General features: G+C 42.4%; 1 protein-coding gene across 2 annotated transcripts in view; it reads right to left on the bottom strand.

Annotated features, from left to right (window-relative positions):
* Positions 1 to 16,629, bottom strand: part of UBE2F (ubiquitin conjugating enzyme E2 F (putative)) — a 2,002,640-nt gene that overhangs the window by 284,266 nt on the left and 1,701,745 nt on the right. For both annotated transcript variants that reach the window (XM_044075697.1, XM_044075696.1), the window contains one exon: positions 14,353 to 14,415. In XM_044075697.1, coding sequence (XP_043931632.1) covers positions 14,353 to 14,415 — 63 coding nt within the window. The remainder of the gene's footprint in view (positions 1 to 14,352; positions 14,416 to 16,629) is intronic.

The following is a 16,629-nucleotide window of genomic DNA, read 5'->3' as shown; positions in this document are numbered from 1 at the left end:
AGTTCCAGAGTAGCTTGCATCATTATTTATACAAGTGTCAAAATAACAAAAGAGATCAAGACAAGAAGAAATATTAATAAACAAAGAGGGCAAGGCAGGAGGAAATAAATTTGGACATCATCAACCAATTTCTTTACTTAATATAGACTGTCAACATCATTACTAAAAGTGATAAAAAATAATTCTTTCTTCATTAAATATAAATTACCCATTTCAGTGTTGATTTTGCCCAGAATCATTTCAGAAGCTAATAGGATATGCTTGTGCTGCAGTTCGAGTTCCAAACATAAAGTGCTGCCGATAATCCATTACAAGTCCCATTCCCGCTCGCATTTGAGCAGCCAGGCCAGCCGGAAATGTGTGCATGACATGAGCTCCTTGAGCTCAATTCTGAATGGCTGGTAGCCCTGAATGAGCTGACATCATCGCACAAGTGATGACATCAGCTCAAACAGTGCGAAAATCGGAAAGTTTAAAAAAAATTATAAATATAAATATTTTGATTCCCTGCCTATTATCTTGTTTCCAGATTGGTGGGGTGGCCACACAGTGCATGCACTTCTTTAACCAGGCCAGCCTATATCTTGTAGTCAGATGTGTGTACCGGCAAGGTCCATTAACCACAGAACTACTAAGCCTGTTATACTGTTTTTTTTGTTTTTTTTTTTAGTAATTATACTGCCCAATGATGATGTAAAACATAACCCTGACACTTAAAATTCCGGCAATCATACATTTCAATCTACAGATCCTTTAACACACACACACATGCACACATGCACAATCCCCGTAGCTTAAGAGCAACAAGTGGGCACAATTCAAACTGGGGCCGCATTCAACCAGTCTAAGATTAGCCATTGCAGAGACATGGCTAAAAGATAACTCCTTTATTCCCAACTCCATTCTGGCAAAATATTTAATTTTTACTTACAGCAGGCCATTCTGGCAAATTATTCCATCTTTACCAACAACAGACCAGGAGGTCGTACAAGGTAGAATATCAATCTTCTCAAATAACTGTGCTAGTCTGTGTCCTTGGAAAGTAGCCCAAACTGACCACATCACAACTAGTGAAACATACTAAATCCTAGTACAGGTTCTACTAGTGGATCATCCAAACCAGTTTATTGCAGTAGTTGGATTGATTCTTATAAAAAGCTTCATGGAACAGCAGACTCTTACCCAACTCTCTCAGATGATTGGATTTAGCCTCATACCTTCATCTGTCACAAAATATTTCACCACTCTGGAAGTCCTACTTACTAGTAATTGCTGTCCACTTGTTGGTCACTTAAGGTTGCAAAGCTGCCTTCTGAAATAACTTTTTTCTTAGACAAATTGCAAACAATTCTCAACAAGCTGTGCAACTAATACATTGTGTTACTGTTTATAGCTGTGCGAACCCCACATCTGGTTGTCTACCTTCTTTAGCCTGCTTAGCCCCATTTAAGAAAGACTCTACCTACTTAAAAAAAACAGGACTAAAGGTAACTTTCTGCCTTGACTTAACATTGATCTCAAAAAGGGTTGGGAGGGTGGCCTAATGGTTAAGGTGTTTGCCTTACACACACGAGGTGCAGGGTTTGAGTCTCACAAGGGATAAGTGGCTAGGCTTAAAATGGCTCGCAAGGGTAGTTAGCCTAGTACTAATCTATGAACCTACTAATCTATGAACCTATGAACCTAAAAATATCAAACAAAGGATAAAGCTCTGATAACATGACAAGCTGACACACACAAGCATGATCAGTATACCCTATTTCAGAGCTCCTTGAACTCAATTCCGAATGGCTGGTAGCCCTGACTGAGCTGACGTCATTGCGCACGTGATGACGTCAGCTCAAACACCGCAAAAATTTAAACGTTTTAAAAAAAAGAAAAAAATCTAAAATGAAGGGAGTAATTTGGTATGGTTGGGAGGTATGGCTCGCAGTACCCCTGTGAGAAAGCTGCTGCTCCCCAGGGCGCCGCAGCACATACTTTGAGAACCCCTGCATTAGACTATCAAATAAAAAAGAATGAATACTTCTGCAGCTTTTAGCTACTTCTGCCATATCAGTAGATTTATACTCTGTAGTGTTACTTAACATCTTTTCTATACAAGCAACATACACATCCTGATTCATTAAAACTAAGCTACCCCCCTTTGTCACTCTTCATCACCCTAATATTATTGTTTTCTTGTATTTCTTTCAGGGATTTCCCTTCTTCTTTAGATAAATTATGATATATTTTTCCATTATTAATTCCCTTTCCCATAACTTTTTCTTATCTCATTCTCACAAGCAGATTCAAAAAGTTTAATAGTGTGTAACAAACATGGATTGTAACATGAAGGCTTTATGTACTTAGTATGAATGGGTGCAATGTCTTTAAATATATAATTTAAATTCAAACACCTCGTATACATTTTTAAACTTAACAAGATATTAGCAACATTTGCCATCTTAGAAGGCACAAAATTTAAGCCCAAGTTTAACACTTTAAAATGATTGTAGTACATAAACGTAGACAGGTTCAAAACATTATTTTCCATTGCAATATACCTGTTTAATTGTCCATGGAAGAATTGGACACTGTCCGTTCTTTTCTCCTTAGGGCTCATGTTCTCTGATTCTTGCTCTCCTTCTCCACTAAAGTCTTTGCTCTGGCTCCGGTGTCATTTTCACTGTTGATTTTTGGTGAATTGCTATTAATCAATCAGCAGGAAATACCAGAAGCTCTTGCTTGTAACACATCCATTACAGAAGTGTTGGTTCCTTCTCTACTAAGTAGTTTGGCATCAGACGTTGCACTAGACTTCTTTGGTTGTACTGCGTGATGTTCAATGATGGCTTTTTTAAAGCAAAAGGCTCCGGTTTTGTTGCCAAGATCTATCTTGATTCAAACGCTTAGCAGAAACACAGAAATCTATGTATGCCACAATGGTCTCATTAGCTATGGCATCTCTGTTGAGTTTGTTGTTTTTGCGACTTATTATTAACTCTTCGTGCTTCTGTATATCTGCAAAAAGTGAACGGTATTCCATCCATTCACCTATCTTGCTGTGATAATCTTTCAGCAAGATTTCATCAGTTTTATTAATTTCTTTTTTTAGACCAGCCATACTTTTGAAGTTATTGTCGATAAGTAACTTAAAAAAATTAAGATCTGCATTATTGAAAAAGTCTTTTAATATTGTGAAAAAGTCATCATAGCTGTCAACTCCATTGGGGCAACTAAAGAACCTCAAGCCTTTAGGGACCATGCCCAAGTCTATACAGCATACCAAATATTTATTCTCCAAATCCAGACTTTTACATTTATTCAAAAGTCTACCCAAATTGTCACATACTTCTCTATAAGTATGCACTTCAACAATATTGCTAGGCTTTTTAGAAGAAGAAAAAGGGTCAGTCCTGGTGCTTAACACTGAAGCAATGTCAGCATAGGTTTTAACTTTAGAAACTGATTTGTGGTTTTTACCTTGTCCAACTAGATGTACTTTAAAATCCACCACTGTTTCAGCTTCTTCATCAGAGCTAGACCATACCGGAATGGTTTTCACCTTTTCTGGAATCAAATCCACCACTGTTTCAGCTTCTTTATCAGAGCTAGACCATACTGGAATGGTTTTCACCTTTTCCGGAATCAGTAACTGCAATGTCTGCTGAATGTCTCCCATAGTTTGCATCAATGAGGTTAAGACACTTTGGCCACTCTCCACTGGAGTAGAATGAATGCTGACATCCATCAAGGGGTCTACTCTACTTTCTGGCCAGTGTCGTATTTGAGTGCAGTAGGCAGATTCCATATAAGGACTTGCACAATAAGTGGCTTTTTTGTCTAGGCAAAGATCACAACCACAAATTCTGCTCCATTTGTCAGTCGTTTGGACCTAAGACCATCAGATTGAGACTTTCATTACTTAATACCCTTCTCAAAACTCAATGACTGAAATGTCTAGCTCAATCTAAGATGGTGGTCTCTCGGGCTTACAATGCCACCCTTCTCCCTAAGAAGAAACTCAAGAGACCCTGAGATGATTTGCAGTCCAACGTGAGTCGGAAGTGCCAGCTGAGGTGTTCGAACCCCCAGTATGGTCCCTGAGGTGTTGCAGACTAGGGATACCACAGACAAACCATGTCTTGTCTCATCTCAGACAGCCTGCATGGAACACTTCAAATTTTTGTTTGGGAATAAGTCCCTGGTATGCTTATTGAAATGAGACAAGGTTCTGAACCTCCACGGTTTGTGCAGGTGGATGTCATCACTAGAAAGAAACAAACAACAAAAAAAAAAAACAAGCATGTTGTATCCCCAACACCTTACAGAGAAAAAGAATGGGCGAACTTCTCTCAGGGCATATTTAAACCTATCATGGCACTAAAACCTCTTTCTTTTGTGATCCAGCTAACTCAAGCAATGCCACAAAAGCATTCATTGGATTCTTCCACCTCAAAGGAAGCTCTAGAACCAGATTCCTATCATTCTCTGGATTACTCTTTACAACTCCACTCTCCTGAGCAGGTCTCCTCAGACTACGGGACTCCCTTTTGCCTGACTCTCCTTTGGAAGAGGTTTCTTTTGCAGAAATTATCAGGAGCATGATCAGACACTTTGAATGGCAGTCAAAGAAAATCTCTGAGGTACAAAAAAAGATACTGCAGCCTTCTGGAGATGGGTACTCTGGCTCCTTCATCAGTCGCCCTAGTCCTTGAGGCTTATATGAATGTCTTTTATTCTTCCTCCTTAACTCCTGATCTTTGGTCACCTGTTCCCAAAAGACAAGACATGTTTTATAAAGTCCCTGATGAGACTAAATACCTGCATAAAAATCTTATGGATGACTCTGCAGCAGTGTCTCTCTCCTTGGATACGCTATCCAGGCTGCTTCCCACTGCTAATATCTTTCTTTCAACCAAGGACAGCAGGGCCATGGACACTCTTAGCATTCAGACCTATTAATTATCAGACAGATGGGTTCAGACCATTATCCAAGAAGGTTACACCATGTCTTGGGAAAGCATCCCCTCTCTAAAAATAATTCCCCACCCACATCCCAACCAACTTCTTTTGATCAGTCCCATTATTCAGTACTTGGAGGGCACCATAGAATAAGTACCTTTACCCTTCAAAGGAAAAGGTTTCTATTCCAGGATCCTTCTTGTTCCAAGGAAGGAAGGACATTAGAGGCTCATCCTGGACCTGTCCCTGCTAAACACATTACTGAAGGTACCTACCTTCAAAATACTGTATTTCCACATCCTCTTGACCTTCATTCTTCCAAAGGACTTTCTGGTGTCCCTAGACCTCAAGGATGCCTATCTTCACATCCCTATGTGTCCTTCTTGCAGGACATTCCACTGGCTCTTCTCTGGCTCCTAACATTTTCAGTTTACTGCATTGCCCTTTAGTCTTCCCACTGCCCCAAACGTTTTCAGAAAGTATCTAACACCTGTGGTAGCTTTCTGCCACACTCAAGAAATTCAGATTTTCCCTAAACAACCTGTTGATTCACGCCTTTTCAAAGGAAACTCTCCTCAAACATCTTCAGATTCACCATCAATTTCAATAAATCTGATCTCAGTCCTATTCTGGACCTAGTGTTCCTGGACTGCAGGCTAAACACAAGCATAATGCAAGCTTTTCTTCCTCAGGATAAAGTGCAAAACCTGTTAAGCTTTTTCCAAACCCTTTATTTATGCATCTTCCTATAGACTCACTTTCAAAGGACCATACAAGAAAATGATATTCCACTTCTAAAACACATACCATCAGCTCATAAATCTTTTTGTAGAAACTAAGTTTCCTTTACTACTCTAGGGTGGAGGCACAAATATTGAAGAACCTTCTGGGTAGCAAATTGTCTCAGTTTGTAAGACTTCTGCTTCACTGTTCTATAGTCTGGTAGTCAATCTTAACTTCAAACTTCTAGTTACTGTTTACATATTCTTTTGTAGTTACTTGCATTGCTTTTTGTCCATGTACTCCACTTCCCTCCCACCTTCTCAAAAAAAGAAGTTATGTTCTTACCATAACGTTCCATGTGAGTTGTTCATCTCGCCTTTGTTCTTACACACGGGTTCGGAGCTGATCCCATGGCTCCGAGTTGGCCACATTCCAAGCTCGGCGTCTAAGAGAAGCTCGAGGCACAGTCCCTATCCCATGATCCTCTCCTGCTAACCCTCAGATCTAGTTTGCTATGAAAACCAGACAACAGAAGACATATTCTCTTACACATGCATACGTATTCATACACATATACACGTATATTACCTAGAGACAGTCAGTCTAAGGGGACCATGAGAAAGACAACCAGCCACCAGTCGTACCTGTTCTTCCAGAACACGGAGGGGGAAGGAGGGCGGGAATGTAAGAACAAAGGTGAGATGAACAACTCACATGGAACATTATGGTAAGAACATAACTTCTTTATGTGAATTTGTTCGATCTCGCCGTTTGTTCTTACACATGAGTAGCGTCCCTAGCACCCTAAACCCCGGGTGGCTCACGGGAGAACATTCCTGAGAACAGTGGAACTAAAGGAAGCCCTGTCCCTGGAGGCCCTTTCCACTTTGTAATGAGTGAAAAAGGTATGAGGTTTAGTCCAGGTAGCCGCTGCACAAATGGTATCTATTGGTAATAAACAAAGTTTATGCAGTCCGAAAGCCATTTGGATAACGTGATTTTTGATACTGCAAGTCCTTTCTTACTATCCGCATGCAAAACAAAAAGTTGATCCGATTTCCGGAATTCTTTTGTCCTGTCCAGGTAAAATCTCAGCTGTCTGTGCACGTCCAATTTGTGTAACATGTATTCCAATTTATTGGTATGGTGCCTGAAAAAGGTAGGAAGTTCTATGGACTGATTAAGATTAGATTCTGAGCAGACTTTTGGTAGAAAGGACGGATTAGTATGTAAGGAGACCCTGTCTGGGTGAAAGATTAGATAAAGGGGTCTAATTGACAGTGCTTGCAGCTCTGAGACTCTGCGAGCTGAAGTGATTGCAACAAGAAACAGGGTTTTCCAGGAAAGATATTTAAGTGGGCATGACGAGGCTGGTTCAAAGGGTGATAACATGAGCTGAGATAGCATTAGATTTAAGTTCCAAGGAAAAACCGGACTTCGAATGGGTGGTCAGAGATGATAAGTTCCCTTCATGAAAGCTCTACAAAGTCTATGAGACATAATTGTAGAGCCTCCTTCACCCACATGAAAATTAGATATGGCAGCCAGCTGTACCCTTATGGTGGATGTTGAAGCCCCTTGATAAAAAAGAGTAGATAGAAAATCTAGACCCTTATAAATAGGAGCAACCAAGGGATCAATACCTTGTTTGGAAGCCCTTGTTTAGGTGAAATTCCTTTGCCCCCCTCTACAATTTTTAATGCAAGGTATTATGGGAATGAAAGTGTCTAGATCTGGGCAGAGCTTTACCTCTTTAAGATACCATTGAAGCTTCCTCATATGCAATTTGGCATGGGAAGCACCAGAATACAAGATGCCATGACCCCAAGGTGAAGGACTGGCCTTTCAGTCAGCCTCCAAGGTTGCCACATTTGATAATAAAGAAAGGGAACCTATTTGTCCCGGGGGCAAATGGGCCATCAGGAAGCTGTCGTCAGTCTCCACCCAGAATCACAGAAATTGAGGGTACTAAACAGGACTTTGTTTAATACAGGAGACCCCAGGCATCTTAACACAGTCGTCACATACTGGATGATGAAGAAGTTGTCCTTTCTGGGATATCGGCAAATTTCCCAATAAGGATAGATCGCATGCCGCTTAGCCCCATTGTGGAAATCACTGGCCATACATTTGTGAACACTCGGGGGAAGTAAAAGCAAAGGGCAATGCAAGAACTGACAATTAAGTTCAGCCCGAGCGAGGTATCCTGAGAAGGGCCGATGGAACATTGCCAGGTAAGGGCCCCTTTGGATCCAGAGGGCAATCCTGATCTTCCCATCAGAGGTAAACCAGATCCACTAAAGTTATCTGTTTTAATTGCAATGTCCAGATAAGTTTAGGTAGATAAATCCAAAAGGCAACACTGCTTTCCCCTTCTCTGGTACTGAAAAAGGCGAGAATAAAATCCTTTGGCCCACTTCTGACGAGGTACTCCCTGTATAAGCCCCCATTTGAAGAATAAAGGGAAAATTGTTGTGAGCCTCTATCCTTTGCTAGGAGGAACGACTGGCTGCCTTTGAAAGGAGGCAATGGTATGAATAAAACTTGAAACCTCGGTTTATAAGTCCAATACAGGATGTTGGGTGACTAAATGCCAATTTTGCTTGTAAGAAACCAAGCTTTTCCCAAAGGAGCTCCCAGGCAATAACCTAGGGCAGCTAAAATGTAGGCCATTGGGCCTAATACTTTAGGACTGGCCCCTGCCCTCTCCTAGTTTTGTGAAGGTGAAATCCTGTTCTAGGCCTGAAACTCTGAGCTCTGGCCCTATCAGAGTTAAGGAGTGCACACTCCTATGAAGATTATCACCCTTAGTGCAGGCCAATTTTTGAAGTTGTGTTATGCCCAAAAATCTTTAATTGTTGCATAGACCTTTGCCTTGTCTTCCATTTTCTTAGATGACTCCACAGGAGGCACCAAAGAAACTCTCAGACTGCAAAGGAGCATCCAAAATCTAGCTTAACATGCTCAGACAAATTCTGATCCTAGCAGGCGTGGCACGAAAACTGAACCAGTGGCAGCCACCCTAGAAGAAGCCTGTACAGCATCAAAACCACATTGCAAAGAATGCTTACCCACCTGTTCAGAAACATGCACCAAATTCTGCAATTCTTTACACTCTATGCCCTCTGCCAAAGCATCCACTTTAGATTAGCTGAGAAAGGAGAAATTCTGATATTTCAACATATGAAACTGGCAATTCAAAGCCCTCATTGCTAAAGTAGAAGAGGTATACACCTTCTTACCCCATCTATCCAAAGCTCTAGCTTCCTTTATCTAGAGGAACCGGATTCTTACAACAGAGGCCTTTAAAACCCTTAGGCCCCTGACTAATAGTTTCTGGGTCGCCCTAGGACTCTTATACAGATATTTATGAGCCTCAGGCACCCTGTAATACCTGTCCGGTTTAACTGGGGCAGGAGGCAAAGAATCTGGATTAAGGAAGCCTCAAAAACATCTTTAACAACATCCAAAACAGGAGGTATAGCCAAGGGCCTATGCTGTGGTAAAACAAGAATTCCCTAAGCCCCTTCCTGGGAAACAGAGAATCCTGACCTTCCCCCTTAAAATGTTTCCCCCATGGAATGCAGAGTTTCTGAAAAGAAAAATCCTCTGGAGGAGAAGCAGAAGGAGTGGAATCCTCTGCATCAGAATCAGAATAAGGAGGAAATCTTGAATGTCTTCAGCAGAAGACTCTGAATCATCTGAGGGCCCGCTCCAAACTTTCCAACTCTGGCTCCACCCTGGGGCCCCTTATCAGGAGGGGCATAGAACCTCTAATTAAAGTAATCAAATCTTCTGCCATTTTAAGCATGTGCTTTTTAACCACCGTCCCTGAAGAACCAGAACTGACACCAGAGGAAGGCAAACCAGACCGGCTCTTAGAAGGAGCCCTAGAAACAGTAGCAGAAGGCCTAACCACCTTAGGCAAGAAGGGAGAATAGTAACCTGAGAGCCCCTTCAGCCTGACCTGCCTCCTGAGAGGCCACATCCTGAAAATCAAAGTTTCCCCTGAGACTCAACAGAAACTTCAGCCGGATCCACCTGTTCCCCTGTAGTTCTAAAGCCGGCGTCCGAACGGGACGAATCATCCTGCCTGGCTTTAAAGATTTGTCTTTGCTTCTTAGTAGAAGCGGGGAACATCCGACGGCATATTATAATTACACTCTTGCCAAAGACTAACCTAGCAATCTAACCTCCGTTTATAGTGCGCTTATTAAACCTAGCACAAAACGACACCACTACGTCGGTCAGGTCCCAAACAAGGAATACAAAGAGTGGTAATCCCTATGCGGTATCTGTTTCCCACAAGAAATACAATTATTCACTTTTTCTGACATCCGGTAACTGAGGCAAGAAAAAAAAAATATTCCCCAAGGGACTTAGCCCAACTTGGTATCGGTCTGAAACTCCGAAAAAACCTGGTGGGGACCGGAAAAGGTGAAACTGAAGGCTGCTCGGGGAAGTGATCGGAAGGGTTGCCAAATTTTAGAATTAATCTTGGGGGAAACAACGTTGTTTGAAGTTCGTGTAGCCATCCAGAATTTTTCCTTCTTCATGAAGGTATTGAGTTTGCTGAGGTCCAGTATTGGCCTCCAGTCCCCTGTTTTCTTTGGAACTAAAAAGAACCTTGAGTAAGTTCCGGATCCTATTTGGCCCGCTGGGACTGGCTGGATGACTCTTTTTTTCTAACAGCCTTTGTATTTCTATGGCTGCCTGATCCCTCAGATTGGGTGGAACATCTGGGAATCTTTTTTGGATCGGAGGATTGTTTAAGAAAGGGATGTTGTATCCTCTGGTTATTATGCTTTTTATCCAGGAATCTGAAGTGAGATTTAGCCAGGCCTCTGGGTATGTGCCAGTTTACCCCAAAGCCAGCGGCTGTGCCTCCAGAGCAGGACAGCCGAGCCTCCACTCAGGAGTGCTGGAAGGGCTTACCAGGGATGGTATCCCTGTCGCCCTGGTTCTGCAGACCCCCTCTGCCGCCTGGGTGGCATTTTCCATTCCTTCCCCCTCCTCTGCCTCTGGAGGGGGTTTCACTAGGTGTAGATTGGAAAGCTCCCCGAGTCTTCCGGAACCACATTTTTCCACCTCTTTGACCTTTGGGAGTATGGTCTAGAAGGGGCAGAAAAATGGACCCCTACGGCAGACAGGGTCTTTCCTTCTTGCTCACTCCTAGTGAGCGTCTCCTTCACTTTGGGCCCAAACAAGGAGGAGCCATCAAAAGGGGCATTAGTAAAGGAAGACTTAAAGGCTTCCGCAAAGAAGCACAGTCTCATCCAGGATTGTCTCCTCAGAGCGATCGCTGAAGCTGCAGCCCTACTCGATCCTTCGGCTGCATATGAAATGAGCCGCATGGATGAGCTAACGATAGAGTTTAGGGTATTGAACTGTGCTGTCACCTTCTCTGAGACAGCAGCATCTGTGGTACCCTGTAGAGTATCTCCCAGTTCTTTGAGGAGATCTCTCTGAAGACGGGTAAAATGGGTGAGGTAGTTCAGCAATCGCATGGAAAAAGTCGCTGAACTAAAAATGCACTTCCCGTACCTGTCCATCGTTCTAGAGTCTTTGTTAGGCGGATGAACACAGGAAGATGCTTCAGATATTTCTTTCTTGGTGGCCGCCGCCACCACCACCATAGCATCAACTGGGACTCCCTTGGTGAGATACACTTTATCCTGGGGGGCAGTGACTTATTAGGCCTCCGAGGGACTGGTTCCAAGGTGTCAGGGGACTCCCACGCCCTTCGAGCTATTAAATCCATTAACTCGTCGAAGGGCGGAGTTACCTTCAGCAACACCGACTCGTCCTCAGTGGGGGCAAGTGACTGCCAGTCACCCCTCTGTTTGAGAATTTCCAGGATGTCGGCAAACGAGACATCCTTGGAAGAGGACCGTGGGGATCCCTCTGACTCATCCAAGCCGGTGTCCGATGTCAATGATTCCTGTGGGGAATCAACGTGCCTCCTCTTGCACAATCTTTTCCTCAGGACTTCATCAGAGGTGGCATCCGGTGAAACTTCCAAGGAGCAGGGTTCACCCTCTGGGGCTGACTGAGGCTTTGGGTCTCTATGCTTAGTGGGGACCGGTGGTGCAGAAACAGAACACGGACCTTTCGGGGAGGGAGAAGAGGAATCTGAAGATGCGAATGTCTTAACAGACAAAACCTTCCTCATGGCCTCGAAGGCACCGGAGCCCCGGGCCGAGGATTCCACTGGTTCCAAAGAACCCGGCATCCTCCTTGGGTCCGAAACCACGGGCTCTGATCCAGAGGACGGAGCCGAACTAATCTGCGCCGAGGCACCGAGGGGAAGAGTCGGAACCGAAACTTCGGTTCGACTCTCCCCCCCGGAACCGAGGAGAGACTGTCAGCTCCGAAACCCCTCGATGGGTACCGAGGGTGTCGAGGTCAGCGGAGCCAAAAGCACTAACGAAGGCTTTGGCTCCGGGGGATCAACAATCATCAGATCCTCGACTCCTGGCTCCGATGACTCGATGGGTCTCGAAGGAGGATCTAAGGATGAAACAGGAAGGGCTTCAAGCTTCGAAACCAATTGGGACGAAACTGCAATCAGTTTGGATAAGGCCATGTTCTCCATCAGCTTCTGCACCACTCGATCCACATCGGTATCTGACAGTGGTCTGGAGGAACGGGTCGAAGGGGCCGAAGAGGTCACCAAGCGAAGGATCGACGAAGGGAGTACCTCTGACACCAGCTCCAAAACCTGGACCTCGCCCCGAGGCAGCAGTTCGATGCTCGGCTCCAAGGTCTGTGGAGCCAGCGACGAAATCTTAACAGAGGTACTCGGCGCCGATGACCTGGGCTCCGACACCTTCGAAGACTTTGACCCCTTCGAAGACTTCGATGACCGGTCTGCCTTTTCCAAAGCCTCTTGAAACTCCGGCTTCAGGAGACCCCTCTCAATAAGTTTCCTGCGTCTTTCCATCATCACTCTGCCACTAAACGAATGGCAGATGGAGCAGTCCTCCTGAAGATGGAGAGGGCCTAGACAGTAGACGCAGGAAACGTGGTTGTCAGTTATGGACATTTTCTGTCCACACTAGCAATGCTGAAAGCCAGATTTGTCTTTTTCTGACATTGCAATACTAATATGTAAAAACACTATATATCTAAATATATATATATATACACACACACACAAAACTAACCTTACTAAAACAGGTAACTATTTATAAACAAGGTTAAAAACTAGGAAAAAAAGTAATCTAAACAGGGAAAATCTAACAGAGTCCTGACAGAAAGGTAGGGGCCTAAGGCCTAGGAGCAGCCACTCCCACAAATTCTTAACACTAATTTAATCTAACACACACACACACACACACACACACACACACACACACACACACAGTAATACTATCGCTATACTAAGGAAAAACCTTATAATTTTTAACTTTTAGAAATAAATATATAAAATTTTAATATAGAAAAAAGTATACAGGCCCGAGCTCTCACTCTATGATGAGACCTGTTGCAGCGGCAAACTAGATCTGAGGGTTAGCAGGAGAGGATCATGGGATAGGGACTGTGCCTCGAGCTTCTCTTAGACGCAGAGCTTGGAATGTGGTCGACTCGGAGCCGAAGGATCGGCTCCGAACCCGTGTGTAAGAACAAACGGCGAGATCGAACAACTTCACATCATACTGTTTGATTGTCTACACTAAACTTACCATATATACAGAATTTAGTTCCGAACTTATGGCTTAGGGTACATCTCAAGAGCATCTGTGAAGGATTAATTTGTTTACCCAGTCAAGAAGATATGTTCTGACCACACAAAATCTCAAAAGCAAATTTCACTCTACACTCTCCACTACTTGAAACATCCCAAAAGAATATAAGCTATCTAAAAATGAGCCACAGTACGCAGAAAACCCTGTCACACATGATAGATGTCAACAGTGATACCTTGTAATACTTAGCTCTTCCAGAAGCTATACTGAATTTTTTGAAAAAATATGCCATGGTGCAGATATACGCTATCAGTTTGTGCAATTTGGCAAAACGGTGCTAACCCTGAAATGTAAAGCATATCAAAATACCACACACACACACACACACACACACACACACACACACACACACACACACGCATGCACATGCATACACATACACCACATGCAGGAGAACAGAAATAATTATGAAGTAAAGAGGGAACCTGCCTTGAAACAATGATGCACTGCTAGCAAACATGGAGATATCACACAAATGTTACTCTGAAGGGTTTGTACAAGTACTGGCTACTGTTGTTATGTTTTCCAGTATGGTCTCTGTAGACTACTTTTTCTTAATCAACTGGCTGAAAATTAAGAGTTCTGAAAAGTCTTCATGTTTGGCTCTCTAACTGCCCTCACACAAGTGGATGGTCTGTAATTTTCATGGAGGACCTCAAATGTGACCAGAACTGTCTCATTCCTGAAAACTAGTGTTGTAATTTTATTTTATTTATGCTTGAATGAGTAACAGGGATCTGAAGCAGAGCACTAAAGAGTGCACCTTTTAATCAGCAAATTATTTATGTAACAAGTACAGCAAGTTGTGTCTAATGAGACATGGCATTTTTCAGCATCAGTCACTGACCACAGTAGCTTAAAATGCAAGTCTTAATCTTGATAGGTATAAGTGAAAGAGGAGTCATGCAGAGATTCCATAATGTCGCAGACTTACCTTATCCCTTAAATGGTGCTCTGCAGCTTCAATATTTAATGGATCATCAAAATTCAAAAGATCCTTAAAAAAAAAAAAGTCAAATCAGTTCACTGACATTTCTGTAGACTGTTTTCACAGTTTGCAATAATTTACACCAAGATATTAAAAACAAGATACAGTCCTTAATTTTTTGCCTTGCTGTATAAACGTTTATGCATTTTTTTTTATTAAACAACATAAGGAGCGATGGCAACAGAATGTTAAAAGAAACCCAAATTATTTTGTCATATAAGTTACTATTGAACAAAATCCATTAAACATGAATTACGGCTTGGTTTTATAGCTCGTAGATTAATATTCTGATACTCTTCTTGCATGCACGTGGCAGTTCAGAGAACTTTCAGTTTACCTACTGGCAGAAAATGGGATTTTCAGAGAATCCACTTTTTTTTTTTTTTTTTTAGTTTTTACTCTGAAGCATAGTCACATATATTTTATTAAAGCCCTTCAGCAATTCAATAGAAAATTGTTGGATTTTTCAGATAATATAAAAATATTTTTGGAATGATGCTGACAGAAAAAAGTTATCAATTTATGTGCCACAGAAATGTTTCTACACAACCTTGTTAGTTCTACATCTGAATAGCAAAATATGACAAAGGTTATGATGTCTGTAAAGCTTGTGACTTGCTGGCATGGCCAGATCCAGCACTAGGCAACTGCCTAGGGGATGGTGTTGGCTGGAGAACTTGGCCACAGCATTAAATTAAAATACCAATAAATAAATAAATAAAAGAATCAAACAAAAAGAAAAGTCAAGTTTGTGTCTGTGTATTGTTGCTTTAAGACCAAGGAAGGTGTTCCTGATTTGCAAGTCCATATCCTGCTGCTTCCAACTTTCAGTCAATGGGACAGGAGCAAGCAGTGATGGCACGAGATTACAGCAACTAAACAAGGAGCAAGGAGTGATGGCATGAGATTACAGCACCTAAACACAGGCAGGTTATTTACACCAGAGATGGATTATGAGAAGAATAACTTCACAGTAGTGTTTGCGAAGGCGTGGGAGTTTTCATTGCTGCAGGTATGAGTTCAGCACTCAGTTCATGAATTAATACTTGCAGCAGCAGCATTCAGTAACATAGGTAAGAGTTCAAACACACAGCAGCAGCATTCAGTAACGTAGGAAAGAGTTCAAACATGCAGCAGCAGCATTCAGTAACATAGGTAAGAGTTCAAACACACAGCAGCAGCATTCAGTAACGTAGGAAATAGTTCAAACATGCAGCAGCAGCATTTAGTAATGTAGGTAAGAGTTCAAACCCACAGCAACAGCATTCAGTAATGTAGGTAAGAGTTCAAACACACAGCAACAGCATTCAGTAATGTAGGTAAGAGTTCAAATACGCAGCAGCAGCATTTGGTAATGTAGTTAAGAGTTCAAACACATAGCAGCGTTCAGTAACGTAGGTAGGTGTTCAAACACGCAGCAGCAGCATTCGGTACTGTAGATAAGAGTTCAAACACGCAGAAGCAGCATTCGGTACTGTAGATAAGAGCTCAAACACGCAGAAGCAGCATTCGGTAATGTAGGTAAGAGTTCAAACACACAGCAGCAGCATTCAGTAACGTAGGTAAGAGTTTAAACATGCAGCAGCAGCATTCGGTAATGTAAATAAGAGTTCAAACACAGAGCAGCAGCATTCAGTAATAAGAGTTCAAACACTTGCAGCATTCAGTAATGAATTAAATGTGTGTAAATACGAGTGCAGCACTCCATTCATGGATTAAAGTTTATGCATGTAGGTATGTGTTTGGAGTTTGGGGTGTGCATGTGTGTGTGTGTGTGTATGTACGAGTTCAGCACTCCGTTTGCAAATTAATGTGAATGTCTTTTAGTACGAGTTAGGAGTTCAGTGTGTGTATTTAGAGATCAGCACTCTGTTCGTGAATTAATGCGTGTGTGTCTGTGCTTGTGTTTTGGTGCACATGTGCATGCATGTAAAATGCCTTAGTTAGGGATGCAGTGCATTTAACTGAGCTGCTTAGGCTCTTACTCTATACTCTGACTACAGGAGGCAAGAGCCTTAAATTTCAACACCAACTACAATCATCTTTTTCTTTGGTAAATCACAAGGAATACAGTCAATTTCTGTCATTACAGTTTTCAATGTCAGAGTGTTTTGTTTTGTTTACAAAGTACAGTATTACTACCATTCAAATACGTAAGACCTCTGCTGAGTGACATCAGAAGGGACAGCCACTCCTGTTCACAGAGAAGATAAAGGAATGCAA

This window comes from Protopterus annectens, chromosome 6.part1, assembly GCF_019279795.1.
Source record: "Protopterus annectens isolate FY-2018-M chromosome 6.part1, PAN1.0, whole genome shotgun sequence".
Lineage (NCBI taxonomy): Eukaryota > Metazoa > Chordata > Ceratodontiformes > Protopteridae > Protopterus > Protopterus annectens.
The sequence above is the reverse complement of the archived record's forward strand: the minus strand, read 5'-3'. Positions and strand labels throughout refer to the sequence as shown.